Here is a 15,553-nt window from a genome sequence, read left to right as displayed (position 1 = left end):
CACAATCAGCCTTTGAATTATGCGTACAGCACGGCTTATAACTCTATTTCAAGGACAGCCCAGGGTGAGGTCCTTCACTAGTCTCGTCCTCGCAATGGCATCGGCCATTATTGTGGCATGCATGTTTCCCAGTTGAAATGGCAACAAAAAATCGCAAAATTAATTCTACAGCTATTGTTCAACTTTAGCTCCAGCACAGAGCAGACCAGAATCTCGTAGATGCCGCCGATGGACATTTCGCAACATGGAAATTGTTAGTTCTGGATATTGCTAATAGCCCGTCAGAGCTAAGGCTGGAACTCATGGACATTCTCCTTTCTGGGGGCGCTGATGCCAGCCGCGTGTTTATCACAATTTTTACTAACATTTCGGCTTCTCGCGCCCCCGAGCCGTATTCGAAGTTGATATTTGGCAAGCTACCTAATAACGGACTGAATCCCAACTCGAAGCCCGGTGGTGGGGCGGTTTGAAGCCGTTATTGGAGTGACCTGTTGCATCGCAGTTCTCGGTCACTGACTTCCAGCTAGTAAAGCAGCTGGTTTCATCCGGCGCAGACCCCAGTTTGACAGTGGGCAGCAAAACGGTCGACCAGATCATCCAGGAAGAATTCCACACCGCATATGCAGCTGAACTTCTGGAACTTCTTATCCAATGCGTCCTCATCCTCCGGGAGGTGGTTTTCGCCGTCGCATATGGAAAGCAGCTTGGAACAGATATTTGCAGCCAAAAGACTCCGAGATAGATTAGGGCTCCGAGATTGAACTGGAGAGGGATCTGGCTATTCTGCGGTTGGAGGCATGAGACTTTGGTTTTTAACCAGCGGAAAGATTAGAAGGAGTAAGAATCTAGTCCACAGTTTGAGGAAAGGAAAATTGAGAATTCCTCACTTGTCGCCAAAGGGCAGTGTGATTGGCAATGGGGGAATGCTCATTCAAAAAGGGTTCATTACTACTAAAGTCCAAGAACTTAAGAGCAATGGTAAATTTGGGTAGCGGGTGATGCTTTCAAGGCATAAGCGAGCCCCTTTTCGCTTGAAGGCGGATCTCCGCGTAGGTACATCTCACCAAGTTCTAGCGCACAATGGATAAGATCTTAGGCGATGGGTCACTATATTTCAACATTCCTCCTTGAACTCAGGGACGGCTCTCGGCCTACGGGAACCAATATCCGAGCTCGATAGGGATGCCTCTCCCAGAGTTAATAATTGTACCAGTGTAGTATGACTTGAACATCTATGAGCTTTATAACTTTTAACCATTTCGCATCGATCATGGGTACTTGTGGTAACGGCGTGTTGCTCGGATTTACTGAGTTGAATGTCAGCGAAACTTCGACCTTCAGTCTACTCAGGCTATGAAAAAGCTTCCGAAGACTGGCACATTTCCTCTGCCGTTCGTATTCCGCCAAATTCAACCATAATTGCAGTGGGCGGCCAGACAAGCGGTATTGATTGGAAGTTTGGGACTTTAGAAGAGCAGCTCACGATTGTTTTTGAGTTCCGTACTTCCTGTTACACAATATGTTGAAGTCTCTGTTGTTAAACCCTATTGACAAGCATGCCAGAAACTCGAAAAGGCTCTGAGTGCAACTGTTCCTGAGGAGGCATCCGAGGGAATTTGAAAATCTGTTTATTCTGTTTATTCATACCACTTTCATACCACGTTGGATGGCCCGCGAACCGGACCGTTACTGGTAAGGATGGTCAAAAGTTACACGGGGGATCATCGGCCTGCTTGTACGAGTGTGGGAGTTGAGCGCTTGGTTTATCCCGGCTACTTCGTTGAAATCTCATTGAATGCGGCACTGCCGGGTTGATTTGTGGCTAAAATGAAGGAAGAAATGAAGAGCCTGAAGCGTCGTTTAATTGGTAACTGTGTAGGACCTCGAAACGCCGTAGCTTGGCATCGACTACTGTACCCAACCCCAACCCCTATAAATATTTAATTATCCAAAGATATCAGCAATTCGTCATCTTCGAGGTCTTGATAAACGGCTCTGACTCGTCTCGCGAACTCTCCTCCTCAAATGCAAGACCTTGCGCCGAATCAAATCTGCCCTATCACCCCGCAACGGGCAACTGTATGCGAGCGATTCCTCGCCGAGGGAGGTCCAGGCTCCCACGCTTCCACGCTTCCAGGCCATTTCTGGTCCGCGTCGAAGCAGAGCGTTGAACTCTGCTCATCGTGGCGGAGATTCGGCGACTCACGGGCTACGAAGTAATGTTATGCATTGGCTAGGTTTCCAATCTTAGTCATGCCTTCTACAAAGATGAGGAGGACCCTTGAAAGCCGGGACACACTTCACTGGCTGAGCGAATGCAATGCAGGAATGGGCTGCCCCGGGTTACAACAAGGTATCACGGCCCACGGCTATCATAACCCTTGCTGCGAATTCTGTGGGTGGTGCTGCACTGCTGAGCCCCTGGGCCAGATATCATCCTAGCAGAGTCTAGCGCCAGAGCTCTTATCGCAGCGTGACCGAAGAGGGCCACACGTCCGACAATCTTGAAGCTTGGAACAGGATAAGTATTCGGCCATGCCGTGTGACCTCAGAATGCTGCTCTTTACTGTACCATCAGCTGAAGACGGGCACGCTCGGAATTCAGAACTGGCTCAAAGATGGCCGAACCAGAACCCACGCTTGAGAGGCACGTCTCAACGGTCGAGGAGCGCGACGAGGAGGAGTTGGGCCATTTTGGCTACAAACAGGAACTGCGTCGCGACTGGGGATTGGCGCACAATTTTGGAATCTCGTTCTCCATCATCGTATAGCCTCCCTGCCCTCTTTCATATGGCAGTAACTGATGCGCGTATCTAGTCAGTCATCACCGGTATCACAACCCTCTTCGGATATGGATTGAATACAGGTGGTCCTGGAGGTACACTCATCCTATTGCATACATGCGGCCTTGGCTAACGCAATGAAGTTATGTCAGTGGGCTGGATAGTTGTCTCGGTCTTCACAATGTTCATTGCTTTGAGCATGGCTGAGATTGTGTCTGCTATCCCCACCGCTGGAGGACCATACTACTGGGCAGCATTGCTGGCGCCTCCTAAGCACTCCGCCTTTGCTTCGTGGATTACTGGATGGTAAGGTCCGCTCCAATGCCGGATATAACTTGCTAAGAAGTCAAGGTTCAACCTCCTCGGCCAAGTCGCTGTCACTACGGGTATCTCATTCGGTCTCGCAGGCTTGATATCGACTACCGCGACTGTGAAATCGTCCTACACGCCTACTCCGGGAAAGACAATCGGAATCTACGCCGCAGTTCTGATCTCCCATGGAATCGTCAACACATTCGGTGTCCACGTTCTGAGATATCTGAACAACACATCCATCTTCCTACATTCGGCAGGCGTCACTGCGCTTGCTATTGCAGTCTTGGCAAAGGCTCCAACTCATCAGAGCGCGAAGTTTGTGTTCGCGACGTTCTATGATGGGACTGGAGATCCAGGATGGAGTGTGCGCGCTTCTCCGGCATATGTTGCTTGTTGCGGTGCTCTCATGAGTCAATATACCCTCACTGGATTCGATGCCTCCGCACATCTGTCCGAGGAAACTCGAAAGGCCTCATGGTCAGCCCCAATTGGTGTCATCTCATCCGTTGGGTTCTCCTCCCTGTTCGGCTTTTTCGTCATTTTGAGTTTCTTGTTCTCAATCCAAGACTTCACGTTCACGGCGTCTGGTGGAAACTTCGGGCAACCTGTGCTCCAGATTTTCGCTGATGCATGTGGAGATGACGGAGCCGTAGTCCTGATGTCCCTAGTGATGATCTGTGTATGGCACTGCGGACTCTTTTCTATGACCTCGAACTCCCGAATGATGTTTGCCTTCTCGCGTGATGGTGGAATCGTGCGTTCTCCTTCCCCTTTAACCCGACGAGGCGCATACTGACAGCCAACAGCCAAACTTCTTCCACAAAGTCGACGACAAGTTCCGCTCCCCCATCCGCACCGTCTGGCTCGCCGCCTTCCTCGCCTTCTGTCTTGCGCTGCCCTCCCTCGGAAGCTCTGTCGCCTTTGGAGCCGCAACCAGCATCGCAACAATTGGGCTCTACATCTCGTACGGAATCCCTATCCTCATCGGGCTCATCTATGCCCGCGAGTTCAACCCTCGAAAGGGGCCTTTCAACTTGGGCATGCTTTCCCGACCCATAGCCTTTATTTCTGTGGCATGGATTTGCTTCATCAGTATCATTTTCTGCTTGCCGACTCTGAATCCGGTCAGCAGCCAGACGCTGAATTACACTGTTGTTGCTGTGGGGATTATTGCTATTTTCTCCCTGACGAGCTGGGTGCTGTGGGCTCATCGATGGTTCGTTGGTCCCGTAACAGAGCTCGAGGAGGCGGCTGCTTTGGGCGTTGATATCACTGTGCCGGGTGAGTTGGAGAAAGCGGAGGCTGCAATGAATACAACACCTCCGGAGAAGAATGTGTCGGACTGAGGGGGCAAGCCAGTTGAAAGAAGTGAATCTGAATCACTGTCATTTCAACTGGGAAGCTCCTTCGACTCGCATAATGGCTTTTGAAATTGTAGTAAGCGATACCGTTCAGTCGAACCTGACTTCGCTCGACACCCATTAATACTCGTTGTTTAATGAACTGCAAACCAATACAATGTTCGTTCGTGAGGAAGATATTTTTTTGTATAGAGTCATGATCAGTCTTTGAGTCTAGAAGCGGCACTGTATATATTAATTGTTCAAATTCAAAGCTTTTCCTTCCCATCTTCCTTGTCATGCAATTCGCAGAAAGCCTTAAATGTTGTAAACTCTGTATCCTCACTCTCAAGGACTACCTCTGCAGTAGCTCCCACGAAATACACATGTCCAGGCTTCACCTCTCCACTCGTCGGTCCAACACTGATCTTCCCATGGCCAGAAGTGCAGATGAATATGCTCGGTCCAGCAATCTGTTCAAAGGTTGCCTTCGCTCCTCTCTTCTTGAGATCCGTCTTCACGACACTGAACTCTTCAATCGGAGGATCGTAGAGTGTTGCTTCTGAGCCTGAAGAGTATGCCGTTGCATTCAAGGTAACGTATGGGTAATCGACGGGATCCATCTTCTGTTCCGAGATCGGTGCGTAGGAGTAAGTCAACATCGAGATCAAGGTGTCGACGTCCTTGAACTTCGGTGTAAATCCAGCTCTGACAACATTGTCGGATGCGGCCATGCACTCGATGATGTCGCCGCTTAGATATGCATGGATGTCATCCGCCTTCAGGAACATTGCCTCACCAACCTCCAACTTGACGTAGTTGAGGAAGAATAGCACAAAGAGTCCGATATCTCCTGGAAACTGTTTGTCTAGCCTCACCACCAAGTCTACCAACTCTTGCCCATCATTTGATGGACCTCCATTACCAGCGAACTCTGCTCCGTTCTTCTCTGCCTCGGCAATCAACTCCTTGCTAGCCCTTTCTACATCTTCCTTCTGCGAGTTCATCAAAATGCCAAATAACTTTTGTAGCGCCTTTTTGTTTGTCTCTTCGTCTGCCTTCTTCTCCGATGTTTCTTTACCCTTGACCGCCGACTGGAACTCGTCGACAGCCTTCTCCCCCACCAACTTCCTCAACGCCTGCACCGTGGAAAAGAAATGCGATATCTCTGCCAAAGGCCGAAAGCCACATAATCCGTCAAAAGGCGTAATCGCAATTGTCATCTCAGGTTTGTGGTTGTCGTCTGGGTAGTTCTTGCTATCCTTTGCGTGCAATTGCTCTGCGAGCCTCTTGTTTGGATGTGCCTGGATGCTGAGAGCTTTGCCGATTGAGAGGACTTTAAAGAGGAAGGGTAATTTGTGTCCGAACTTCTCGTTGATCTCCGTCCCCATCAGAGCTTGATTTTCTTGGACAAGGTCGAGGAGGGTTCGTTGTGTTTGGACGTCTTTCGAAGGGTTAGAGGGGTGAGTGCCCATCCATAACTATGCAGCGGTGAGCAATTGCTGCTAAGGTGCTCATTGAGTCGTACCTCTGCGTATGGCTTGTCATCTTTGATCGTGAAGCCATCGGCTGGCGTTGCTGCAGCGAATTTGGCAGCTGCTGAAGATTGGCCTTTCTTGCCCCAATCGTAGCAGTTGGCTCCACATTGCAGTCTGATCAATGGGACTTGCATCGTGAGGAAATGTTGGCCAAAGACGTTGTCTTCAGTAATGCTGTAAAGGAATTCGAGGGCACTTGAGAATTCAAGAATCGAAGAATGGGAGTTGACATCGACGTACCCCGCGCTAGAGGATCGATGTTTTCAGCCAATCAATTTGCCCCGGAGATTTTAGCGCGGCAAGGCTGAACTTCTGCCGCTTTTGACGTCTTTCCCGCTATCATCCCTTCCGTATTCCATCCCTTCTCCATCGCGAACAATTCACATCACTAGTTCGGAACGGAGGAATGAGCGATACCGGCAGGTCGATAGTATCTTTACCCACCTCCAAATATATTTAAGTAAGTCTTCGCCTCAACCATGCAACGACAGCAACACCAGTCCCCGTGGCAACCACCAGAACATCTGCTAATATGTCGAAGCTTCTCAAGGAGATCGAACCTGGCGAAAACCAGGAACGCCTGGCAAAGCTACTGCAAGAAGGCCAAGGTCTGGATCGAAGCAGTCGCAAGGCACGAATCTCTTCTGGCGGTTATTCTGATCCTCCAGACAGTCCATCCACTCCCGCTCGACGCGAACGTAGAACACTGGTCTCCTCCAGTGGACCATCAGACCCTCCTGGCTCCCCTGCTGCTTCGCCGCGACGCGATCGACGGTCAGGTCAATCGGCAACGACTGCGAGTAAGTCAACGGTTGGGGAATCATCGGTGGGAAAGTCGCCATTGGGGAAGGGACAGCTTTGGCTGAGCAATACCTCGCCAAGAGCTGCGGCTTTAGGCGCAGAAAACCCCAAGATCAAAATCAAGATTAGGGATCCCTCATTCAGTCAACAATCACCGAAAGAAACTTCCACTGCCAATTCCCCAGCTTCGGACCCGGCCCAATCACAGGAAAGCCCAAGCATGGCGTCGCAGCGAAATCGCCCAGGCCGTGGTGGACCACGAGGAGCGACAAATGATTTGACGGAGGAGAAAGATCTCTGGCAGCAGATCTTGCCTCATCTAGCGGCGTTGAGCAAGGCGGAAGCGAGAGCTGCGGAGGTTAACAAAGAGATATTCGAGAATGAAGCGCAGAAAAAGGACAAGGCAAGCGCTGGAATAAGTACACTTTCTACCCCTCCTGGCTCGAAAATCTTTCTGACCATCTGTAGAACCTTCCATAGAAGGCATCGAGCACCTTTCCACCCTCTACCGCGAACAAATACGCACGGCGGACGACCAAAAGGCACGTGCTACGGACGAAGATCTACTCTCAAAGATAACTATATTGATTGGTATGGTCAAACACAACGAGGATAACATGGATGCACAACCCCCAGTTCGCGTGGGCAGTTCACGAAATTCGACGCTGGATTTTGACGGGCCATCAGACTCTCCTGTACCTTCACCTGCTGAGAACAAGCAAGTCCGTAAGATCGGCCCCTCGCGGACGAGCAGTCAACCCCCAAGGAGTTCCACAGATGTAAGACCTGATACAGGACCCTCTGAAGCCAGCGAGCGCGCAAGCAAACCAAAGATTGTGTATGCCCAGGGCGAGGAGGTTGCATTCAAGAGAAAGATTCCGGGCAAAACCGACGAGCAAGATTGGATCTTGGGTCAGGTGAAGAGGGTAATCGGAGAAGGCAAGAGTCGACGATACGAAGTCCAAGATCCTTATCCCGACGAAGGCAGCGTCAGCACTCTGTACAAGTCTTCTGCTTCTCAAATGGTTCCAATTCCTGCCGAAGGCACCCCGCTTGAAGATTACGAAGTGGGGAAGCGCGTTCTTGCGCTCTACCCGGATACAACCACCTTTTATCGAGCAGAGGTCAAGGCTATGCTGGAAGACGGAGCCAGAGTTCAATTGCTATTTGAAGACGAGGCTGCTGGGGCCCTGAAAATCGTCGAGAGGCGTCTGGTGTTGGATCATAAGGGTTAGATTTGTCTCTGGTCTGGATGCATATTCGGCGTCACGGGGTGGCCAAGGACGGATACCCAATGTCAATGGTAAATGGAAATTGGTAGGTTGCATACTGCTTGTATATATCCTATCTTCTTCCTCAATCATTGTATTTAAGTTTTCAAACATTCAAAAAAGTTCCGTTCTACGGCAATCACGTGGAGCTTTTCGCCTCACATCCCAGGCAATTTCAGGAACCGCTGGGTAAACGCGACCAAACCCCTGAAACAATTAACCGCGTTCCGTTTCACGCTCCTCAAAGTCCACTGCAAATCTCAATCTCCGCCCAACCACGGCGTCTAAAGTCAAAGCTTCCTGATCTGGCCCCTTCAAACCAGAACGCCACTCCTTCAGCCCTCCTTTGCGACCATCACGCACACATTTCCACCAAGGAATTCGGCTTCGACTGCGATTGTGCGAGAGCCCCACGAGCCAAGAACACGAGCAGGAAACACCCACGCGAGCACGACAAGGGCAGCGCAACAACAAAGGAGAGTCTCAGCCTTGTCAAAACGAGATCCTGTGCATGTCCAAGACCGTCGAAAATCTAACCTCATCTCGAACCCAGAGCGGAGAAACAATCGCACGAGAGCTCCCCCTTTTCTCCTCCACCCCCCCTCGAACTCCACCTACCTACTCCTCTCGCAGGCAGGCAAACACATAACCGACAAGATGGGAGGCCAACTGTCGAAAATGATGGGCAAGATCTTCGGATCCAAGGAGATGCGGCTGCTGATGCTGGGCCTGGACGCCGCGGGCAAGACGACGATACTGTACAAGCTGAAGCTGAACCAGGACGTCACTACAATTCCTACGGTGGGATTTAACGTGGAGACTGTGACGTATAAGAATGTTAAGTTTAATGTTTGGGATGTGGGGGGACAGGATAAGATTCGGCCGCTTTGGAGGCATTATTTTAGTGGTATGTTTTGGTTCCCTTCTCTTGGGGCTATGGGCATCCATTGGTAGATATTAGCTGGATTTTTGGGCATTTTGTGGTATGGTGGGCATATTGAATGGATGGAGCAGGGTTAGAAATGATGGCAGAGTGCTGACAGCTTAAACAGGAACACAAGGCCTTATCTTCGTGATCGACTCCTCAGACAAAGCACGCATAGACGAGGCGAGACAGGAATTACACCGCATCATCAACGATCGAGAGATGAAGGAGTCGCTACTGCTCGTATTTGCCAATAAGCAAGACATCCCGGGAGGTATGCTCTCCCCTTCCCCTCCTACCATTGACCTCCAATGCGATTCAGCATTCGTGCTAATTGTGAGATTTTATAGCCATGAAACCCCAAGAAGTTACCGACGCCCTGAAGCTCTCGCAGCTGAAAGATAAAATCTGGTTCGTGGTGCCGAGTTGCGCAACGACTGGTGAGGGGTTATTGGAAGGATTGGTATGCTCCCTTTTGTTGTTCCTCCTTATTTCCCCCGTCCCCCCCTCTTCGACTTCTCGATAGAAAGGAAGATAGGCTAACGAGTTTGCAAACAGGCATGGCTCTCAAACAACGTAAAATCACCACCCAACGTACAGGGAAAGAAATAGACCGCCGTCACCCACTCCTCCCTCCCTTCTCCTACCGCACACGACACCCACCTCGGTCCTCAACACAAAACGAACACGGCGCAAGGGCAGATACACAAAAAGTGGCTTGAGACTGGCTCACGAGATTTCTTTTGGTTCTGAATCTGTACGATGATGATGCAGCGTTGCTTTTCTAGTTTTTGCTTCTGTGCTACTTTCAATTTGCGACTGCGACTCTGGCGGCGATACCAAGCTTCTTCTCACGGGGTGCAATTTTAATCGATACCAAAATTGCAATTTGACTTTTGCTTCATGATGATTTGAGGGAGGAGAAGGGGCTGGAAGGGAAGGGAAATAGGAGTTTTACTGCCAAAGGAAATGGCTTATGTGAATTGTAATACTAGGTAGAATTGTTGTAATAAGAGTCGCTGTTATGATGCTACGGTTTTACATGCGCCCTCACCATCCATTTCTTGACTTCCGTCTATTGATGCTTATTTATTGTGGTTTTGTGTTGGTGATGCATTCTCTGTGATCCGTCCAAAATGCAATTCAATGTCTCTGTGCTTCTCTCCAAAACTCCAATGGGAAGTTCCCATCCTCCGCAAAAAGCTGACACCAAACCCAGCCCTCATCTCTCACCGTCTCTGGACAGTTGTCAGCGACGTGGTCATTGCTCTCCGTCCATATCCAATACAATCACTCACGTTAACCGCACGCCCTCTAGCGGAAACAGTTCAGCCCACAGCACCTGAACCTGAACATCGGTCGATGAACACCATGTCTATCAGCGGTCACCGTGCCGCCTGCTCGTCGACCGCCAAAGCCTTTTGAGTAGAAGAAGGGCATTTTTCTCCTTTGACTTCCTTCGATATTTGAGTCGATATCAATATTTCTATGGCTGTTGAATGCTGGCAAGGACGGTTGGCATCGATGGCTGGAGTTCGAGGTCTTGGACCCAAAAGGGGTTTATATATGGCGATATTAAAAAAGATACTTCACTTAGCCCTCCCTGTGTGACGCGGTGGCACGCCTCAAACAAGATTTCGCAGCTTGGCATTTCTTAGCTGGTGAGGTGTGGCGGTGCAGGTCTGACTCGTGTGGCTGAGCCCCCATTCTTGGCAACCTACTCAACTTCGATGCCAAGACGAGGTGGCCCTTTGATGGAGAGGTCGAAAAGCGGTGTGGTATGAGCCTTTCTTTTTCCAGTCAGAGTTGCAGCAAGCCGTCGGTGTAAGAAACGTCGTGTCTTCCATATGCAGGATCCCGTGTAAATGTTCCGATGAAATGCAAGAGGTCGTGATTGTTCTAACATCATGCTGCTCATTTGCCCGCAGCTCACTCCTTCAATCTCTTAACCGGCCTCGAATCATCGGGTAACCCACTCCTCTTCGTGCCCGGCAGGCTGCTCGTCCGGATGTCGTTATCATCCTGACTGACTCTGCGATGCGGATACTCCATCTTGCCGCCCAGCCCCTCAAAGCAATTCCCGCTCACCTTATCTCCCGTACTGAAGAACGGGTGTTGGAGAGCTTGTTGCGCAGTGAGGCGTTTCTCGGGATCGTACTCGAGGAGTCCGCTGAGGAGACGGTAGCCCTCTGCGCCAAGAGAGGAGTTGGAAGAGGGAACGGAGGTTGCGGAGTGCGAGTTGAGAGTGCTGTAGTACCACTTCTCCAGATTACTTCCCGACTTGGGATGTGTGGAGCTTGAGAGCGTGCTCAACTGTGAGGATTCGGGCATATTGGCGAGGTGGGGCCATTTTTCCTTGGTAGGGAGACCCATGATTTCGACGATCTTCTGCATCTGGTTTCGTTGGAAGGGGACTGTTTTCTTGGAGTCCATTTTCGCTTCTTCGCCTTTGAAGATTGGGCGGAGACTGAGAAGTTCTGCGAAGATGCAGCCGACGGCCCACATGTCTATCGCCGGGGTGTAATGTCTCGAGCCGAGCAGAAGTTCTGGGGCGCGGTACCAGATTGTCACGACGACTTTGTCGCCTGAGAAGAGAGAGTGCAAGGGTTTGTTGAACAGACGGGCGAGCCCGAGATCACCGATTTTGACCTCACCTGAAGAAGTCACCATGATGTTCGCGGGTTTCAGGTCCCGGTGGAGAACCCAGTTTGAATGTAGGTATTGGCAGCCGTTGAGCAGTTGGAACATGATGCTTTTGACGGTGCTTGGTGGGATGGGATGCCGTGTTGGTTGCGTGTGGTGATGGATGATTTGCAGGAGGTCGTGCTCCGCGTACTCGAAGACCATGAAGATGCACTTGTCTTCCAGGATGATCTCGATGAGCTTGATTACATTCGTGTGACTCAGCTCTGAGCAAAGGGCCATTTCCCGGACGGCGGACTGGGAGATGCCGGTGTATTGGATTTGCTCGCCCTCCTTGTCTGCCTTCATCAGTGCCACTCAAACTGATCACGAAATGACTAAAATACCAGGCTTGAATTTCTTGATGGCGAATTCTCCCGTCTGGCCATGACGGCCGACTGCTTTGTAGACCCGTCCATAGGTCCCTGAACTGATGAAGCCGATGACCTTGTAGCGGTCGATGACGCGGACTTTGCTCTGGTAGCCGACATTAGGACCGATTCCTCGATCAGCCGGGTCTGTTGGTCAGATCAGCAGGGTTTCATTCAGACATGTAGAGTACACACGAAATGGAGGTCGTCGTGAGGGAAACATGCTTTGATGCTTCCCTCGGGGAGGAGGTCGAAGGTAGGTAGATAGAATATCCGAAGACCAGATCTCCGGATGCAAAATAAGTAATATTTTTTATCCGATTTATGAAACCATTGTGGATGTGGAAAAGAGGAGGCTGAACCCAAGGTGAAGGGAGATAGGGGTTGGATTACCATCAAAGGCTTGCTGGACACTGCGTTTTAAGGTTTGGGTCCTCTGAGCATTTGAGGCCGAGGAGGGTTGGCCCCCGGTTGACGGCGGATTCGAGGTCAGGCTCATGCTGGCCTTTTTGTGGGCATGCGGCGTGAAGGGCCGCTCGGGTATGCGGTATGCACACTACACTTTCGGGTGGGGGCGGTGATGCTGCGTGATGCTGCGTGAAGCTGCGTGATGCTGCGCTGGCCCGTGATTCTCGTTAGGTTAGGTTGGATCAGCTCAGGCAGGCGAGAGGCGAGGGGCGAGGAGGAGTGGGAGGAGTGGGAGAGTGACGAGACAAGTCGGTGGTGGTGAAGGGAAGCGAACAGGACGGGAGTGAGTGCGCGGCTGTCGGATGGGATGTCGTGGATGTCCACCCTCTTGGCCTTGGTTGGATCCCACGGTGGGAGCTTTGGTTTTGGTTACACTCGCCGGATTCCTATACTTTAGTACACCGTACGCGGGGACATTCTGCCGCTAGCATCCTACTGAGACATGATGTGCGCCGCGGAGGATACTTTGTATGTCAACTATGTCAACTGCAGATCTGGTGATGTCTCCAAGCCGGAGATCCCAAGGCAACAAGCCTACGTGCAGCCAGAGGAGGGGTCGAGGGCGGGATTGCGGGCTGCTGAGGCGACACGCGAGGGCTGGGAATCTGGGACAAATGCTCGGGAAACTCCTGGTGCTCTATGACTGGACTCCTGCTCCGTCGAATCTCTTCACGGGCCGGGGTACAGTAGCTGTCGGTGTTTCGCTATGTGAGCAAGAGCCAGACACGTAGGAGAGGCAGATAGGAGAGGTGAGCTGGGGGAGCTGGGTGAGCTGGGGGAGCTGGGTGAGCTGGGGGAGCTGGGTGAGCTGGGTGAGCTGGGTGAAGGCTGGTTTGGTTGGCCGTGGAACGTTAGCCTGGCAGAGGCGTCCGAATGACAACAAGGGAGGGATAAGGGGGGAGCTTCCGATACGAAGAGGGGCACGTCGTCAGCTGTCTCTTGGCATGGAAATCTCATGAATGGGATGTAAGGTGTGGTGCGGTGAGGTGAGGTAGGTGACGGTGAGGTCAGGTGACGTGTATGGGCAAGGCTGAGAGAAGTGTGCTTTCTTTCCATTTGGGGCTCTGCATAACCTTGTCTCGTGCATAACTCGCTTCACAAGTCGTGTTGCACAAATGCGGCGTCAACAGGAGGAACACACCAATCTCCTGTTCAGTCTCCCTTGCTCCCCCCCACCGGACGACGACGACATCCCCTCTTCCTGTACGCATAACATGCTCCTGGACACAACATTTCCTCCTTCCAGGTCAAGATGCCTTCCGCTGGGATGAGACAGTGTGTCCGTAATGTCTCCGTCTACCTCGTCTTCCTGATCCTCATCTCCACGCTGGGACCTCTTCAATTCGGATTCCATCTTGTAGGTCCACCTCCTCCCCATTCCTTGCCCATCTAACACCCTTAGTCCGAACTCAACGCCCCCCAAGATGTCATAACCTGCAAGCAAACCTCCGTCGCGAACGATGTAGCCTCCCAACCCGAATCCAACCTCCCACAATGCATCCCCATGACCGAAGCAGAGTTCGCAGCTCTCTCCTCGATGTTCGTGCTCGGTGGATTCTTAGGTGCGATCACAGCAGGGCCGATCTCGACTAGCTATGGCAGGTTACTGGCTATGCGTATTACAAGCGTTTTCTTTGTGCTGGGCTCAGCACTGGAGACCCTGGCTGGCACGGTGCCGATTATGTCTATTGGGCGGTTCCTCGCGGGAGTGGGAGCTGGTGCTAGCACTGTCATTGTGCCATTGTACATCTCGGAGGTTGCTCCACCGAAGGAGAGGGGGGTATTTGGATCTTTGACGCAGGTTACGATCAATTCTGGCATTCTGATCACACAAACCATGGGATACTTTTTGAGCAGAGGGCCACTTTGGCGTATCATTCTCGGAGTTGGGGCTTGCATTGGCCTCGTGCAAGGGATTGGATTGTGTTTCGTGCCAGAGAGTCCTGCTTGGCTCGCAGCACACAAAAGCCCAGCTGTCGCTATCCGCACCCTACAACGAATCCGAGGCAAAGGGTATTCAATTGAGGAGGAAATCGAAGGGTGGGGAGGAGACAAAGGCATAGCAGAGGAGGAGCGACTTCTCAACTCTGCAGACGGCGACGTTACACCTACACCACGAAGACAGTCCACAGCGAGCACCAAGTCCCAGAAGGCTACACCACACGTTGGATTCTTCCAAGTTGTCCGGGACCCGCTCTACCAACCAGCAATCATCGCTGTCATCGGCATCATGTTCGCCCAACAGTTCTGTGGTATCAACAGCATAATGATGTACTCAGTCTCCCTCCTCTCCGGCGTCCTCCCCTACTCCTCTGCAGGGGTCACAATCCTAATCTCAATCGTCAACTTGCTCACCACCATCGCCTGTGCTCCTCTCGCTGATAAAATAGGCCGGAAAGCCTGTCTCCTCCTCTCGATCTCAGGAATGGGAACCATGTCCCTCCTTCTCGCCATCTCTCTACGAATGGAAATCAAGGTCCTCTCCGCAATCTCCGTCCTAGGTTTCGTTGGATTCTTCGCCACAGGTCTCGGCCCCGTACCTTTCATGATGGCATCTGAGCTCGTGGGCCAGGAAGCGGTTGGAGCTACACAGAGCTGGTGTCTCGGTGCTAACTATGTAGCTACGTATATCGTGGCGCAGTTCTTCCCTATCTTGAATTCGTGGTTGAATGATAGATTTGGTGGTAAAGGCTGGGCTTACTTTGGATTTGCTGCGCTGGCGGCGTTGAGTTTTCTGTTCGTGGGGTGGTGGGTGCCGGAGACGAAGGGGAAGAAAGATCCAGATGAGGTATGGGGAAGGACGAGCAGACTTGATTGATCGTTTGGCTGGAAGTCACGTGTACGATGTGAGGAGCTTGGTTCTGTTGGAGTTGGTGGCAAGGAAGGGGACTAGGATTGTGCCATTGGATTGGAGTAAATTGCATGCTGCGTAATACCAACGTTCCCCATTGTCTTGAACTGCCCTTCTCAAGTACATCCCGCTTCGTATAGGGACGCTGCGACCAACACTGGGTGTTCCCGATTACTGACTGACGTCTCAATATTCCAAGTAAGTATGA

At 51.4% G+C, this 15,553-nt stretch overlaps 6 protein-coding genes across 6 annotated transcripts; 4 read left to right on the top strand and 2 right to left on the bottom strand.

The window, feature by feature from the left end:
- The first annotated feature begins 2,419 nt into the window (after positions 1-2,419).
- On the top strand, positions 2,420-4,576 carry K444DRAFT_302600 (amino acid transporter). The gene is made up of 5 exons (XM_024871732.1): positions 2,420-2,765; positions 2,818-2,878; positions 2,927-3,089; positions 3,135-3,852; positions 3,905-4,576. The coding sequence occupies exons 1-5, from the start codon at positions 2,619-2,621 to the stop codon at positions 4,442-4,444; spliced, it is 1,629 nt and encodes a 542-aa protein (XP_024741396.1). The 5' UTR covers positions 2,420-2,618; the 3' UTR covers positions 4,445-4,576.
- A 131-nt stretch (positions 4,577-4,707) lies between these two features.
- K444DRAFT_660392 (mannose-6-phosphate isomerase) lies at positions 4,708-6,161 on the bottom strand (the record flags this gene model as incomplete). Its single annotated transcript, XM_024886455.1, has 2 exons — positions 5,967-6,161; positions 4,708-5,919 (listed from the first exon to the last, which is right to left on the bottom strand). The coding sequence occupies exons 1-2, from the start codon at positions 6,108-6,110 to the stop codon at positions 4,708-4,710; spliced, it is 1,356 nt and encodes a 451-aa protein (XP_024741395.1). The 5' UTR covers positions 6,111-6,161.
- An 836-nt stretch (positions 6,162-6,997) lies between these two features.
- K444DRAFT_520844 (uncharacterized protein) lies at positions 6,998-8,012 on the top strand (the record flags this gene model as incomplete). Its single annotated transcript, XM_024874077.1, has 2 exons — positions 6,998-7,196; positions 7,246-8,012. 2 exons carry the CDS (start codon positions 6,998-7,000, stop codon positions 8,010-8,012), a joined length of 966 nt encoding a protein of 321 aa, XP_024741394.1.
- Positions 8,013-8,705: 693 nt separating this feature from the next.
- Positions 8,706-9,585, top strand: K444DRAFT_520886 (ADP-ribosylation factor; the record flags this gene model as incomplete). Its single annotated transcript, XM_024874080.1, has 4 exons — positions 8,706-8,955; positions 9,101-9,247; positions 9,324-9,436; positions 9,532-9,585. The coding sequence occupies 4 exons, from the start codon at positions 8,706-8,708 to the stop codon at positions 9,583-9,585; spliced, it is 564 nt and encodes a 187-aa protein (XP_024741393.1).
- Positions 9,586-10,763: 1,178 nt separating this feature from the next.
- On the bottom strand, positions 10,764-12,706 carry K444DRAFT_302535 (Pkinase-domain-containing protein). The gene is made up of 3 exons (XM_024871731.1): positions 12,222-12,706; positions 12,003-12,173; positions 10,764-11,954 (listed from the first exon to the last, which is right to left on the bottom strand). Exons 1-3 carry the CDS (start codon positions 12,247-12,249, stop codon positions 10,903-10,905), a joined length of 1,251 nt encoding a protein of 416 aa, XP_024741392.1. The 5' UTR covers positions 12,250-12,706; the 3' UTR covers positions 10,764-10,902.
- Positions 12,707-13,746: 1,040 nt separating this feature from the next.
- On the top strand, positions 13,747-15,312 carry K444DRAFT_520823 (general substrate transporter; the record flags this gene model as incomplete). Its single annotated transcript, XM_024874075.1, has 2 exons — positions 13,747-13,851; positions 13,897-15,312. 2 exons carry the CDS (start codon positions 13,747-13,749, stop codon positions 15,310-15,312), a joined length of 1,521 nt encoding a protein of 506 aa, XP_024741391.1.
- Positions 15,313-15,553: the final 241 nt, after the last annotated feature.

Source organism: Hyaloscypha bicolor, assembly GCF_002865645.1.
Source record: "Hyaloscypha bicolor E unplaced genomic scaffold K444scaffold_23, whole genome shotgun sequence".
NCBI lineage: Eukaryota > Fungi > Ascomycota > Leotiomycetes > Helotiales > Hyaloscyphaceae > Hyaloscypha > Hyaloscypha bicolor.
Note: the sequence above shows the minus strand (reverse complement) of the source record. Positions and strands in the feature narration are given on the sequence as shown.

Coding starts and splice junctions, on each gene's coding strand:
- K444DRAFT_302535 (XM_024871731.1), bottom strand. CDS start 12,249: ATGTTTCCCTCACGACGACCTCCATTTC. Junction 12,174..12,221: donor CTCACGACGACCTCCATTTC/GTGTGTACTCTA, acceptor TCTGACCAACAG/ACCCGGCTGATCGAGGAATC. Junction 11,955..12,002: donor CATCAAGAAATTCAAGCCTG/GTATTTTAGTCA, acceptor TGATGAAGGCAG/ACAAGGAGGGCGAGCAAATC.
- K444DRAFT_302600 (XM_024871732.1), top strand. CDS start 2,619: ATGGCCGAACCAGAACCCACGCTTGAGAGGCACGTCTCAACGGTCGAG. Junction 2,879..2,926: donor GAATACAGGTGGTCCTGGAG/GTACACTCATCC, acceptor AACGCAATGAAG/TTATGTCAGTGGGCTGGATA. Junction 3,853..3,904: donor TCTCGCGTGATGGTGGAATC/GTGCGTTCTCCT, acceptor GACAGCCAACAG/CCAAACTTCTTCCACAAAGT.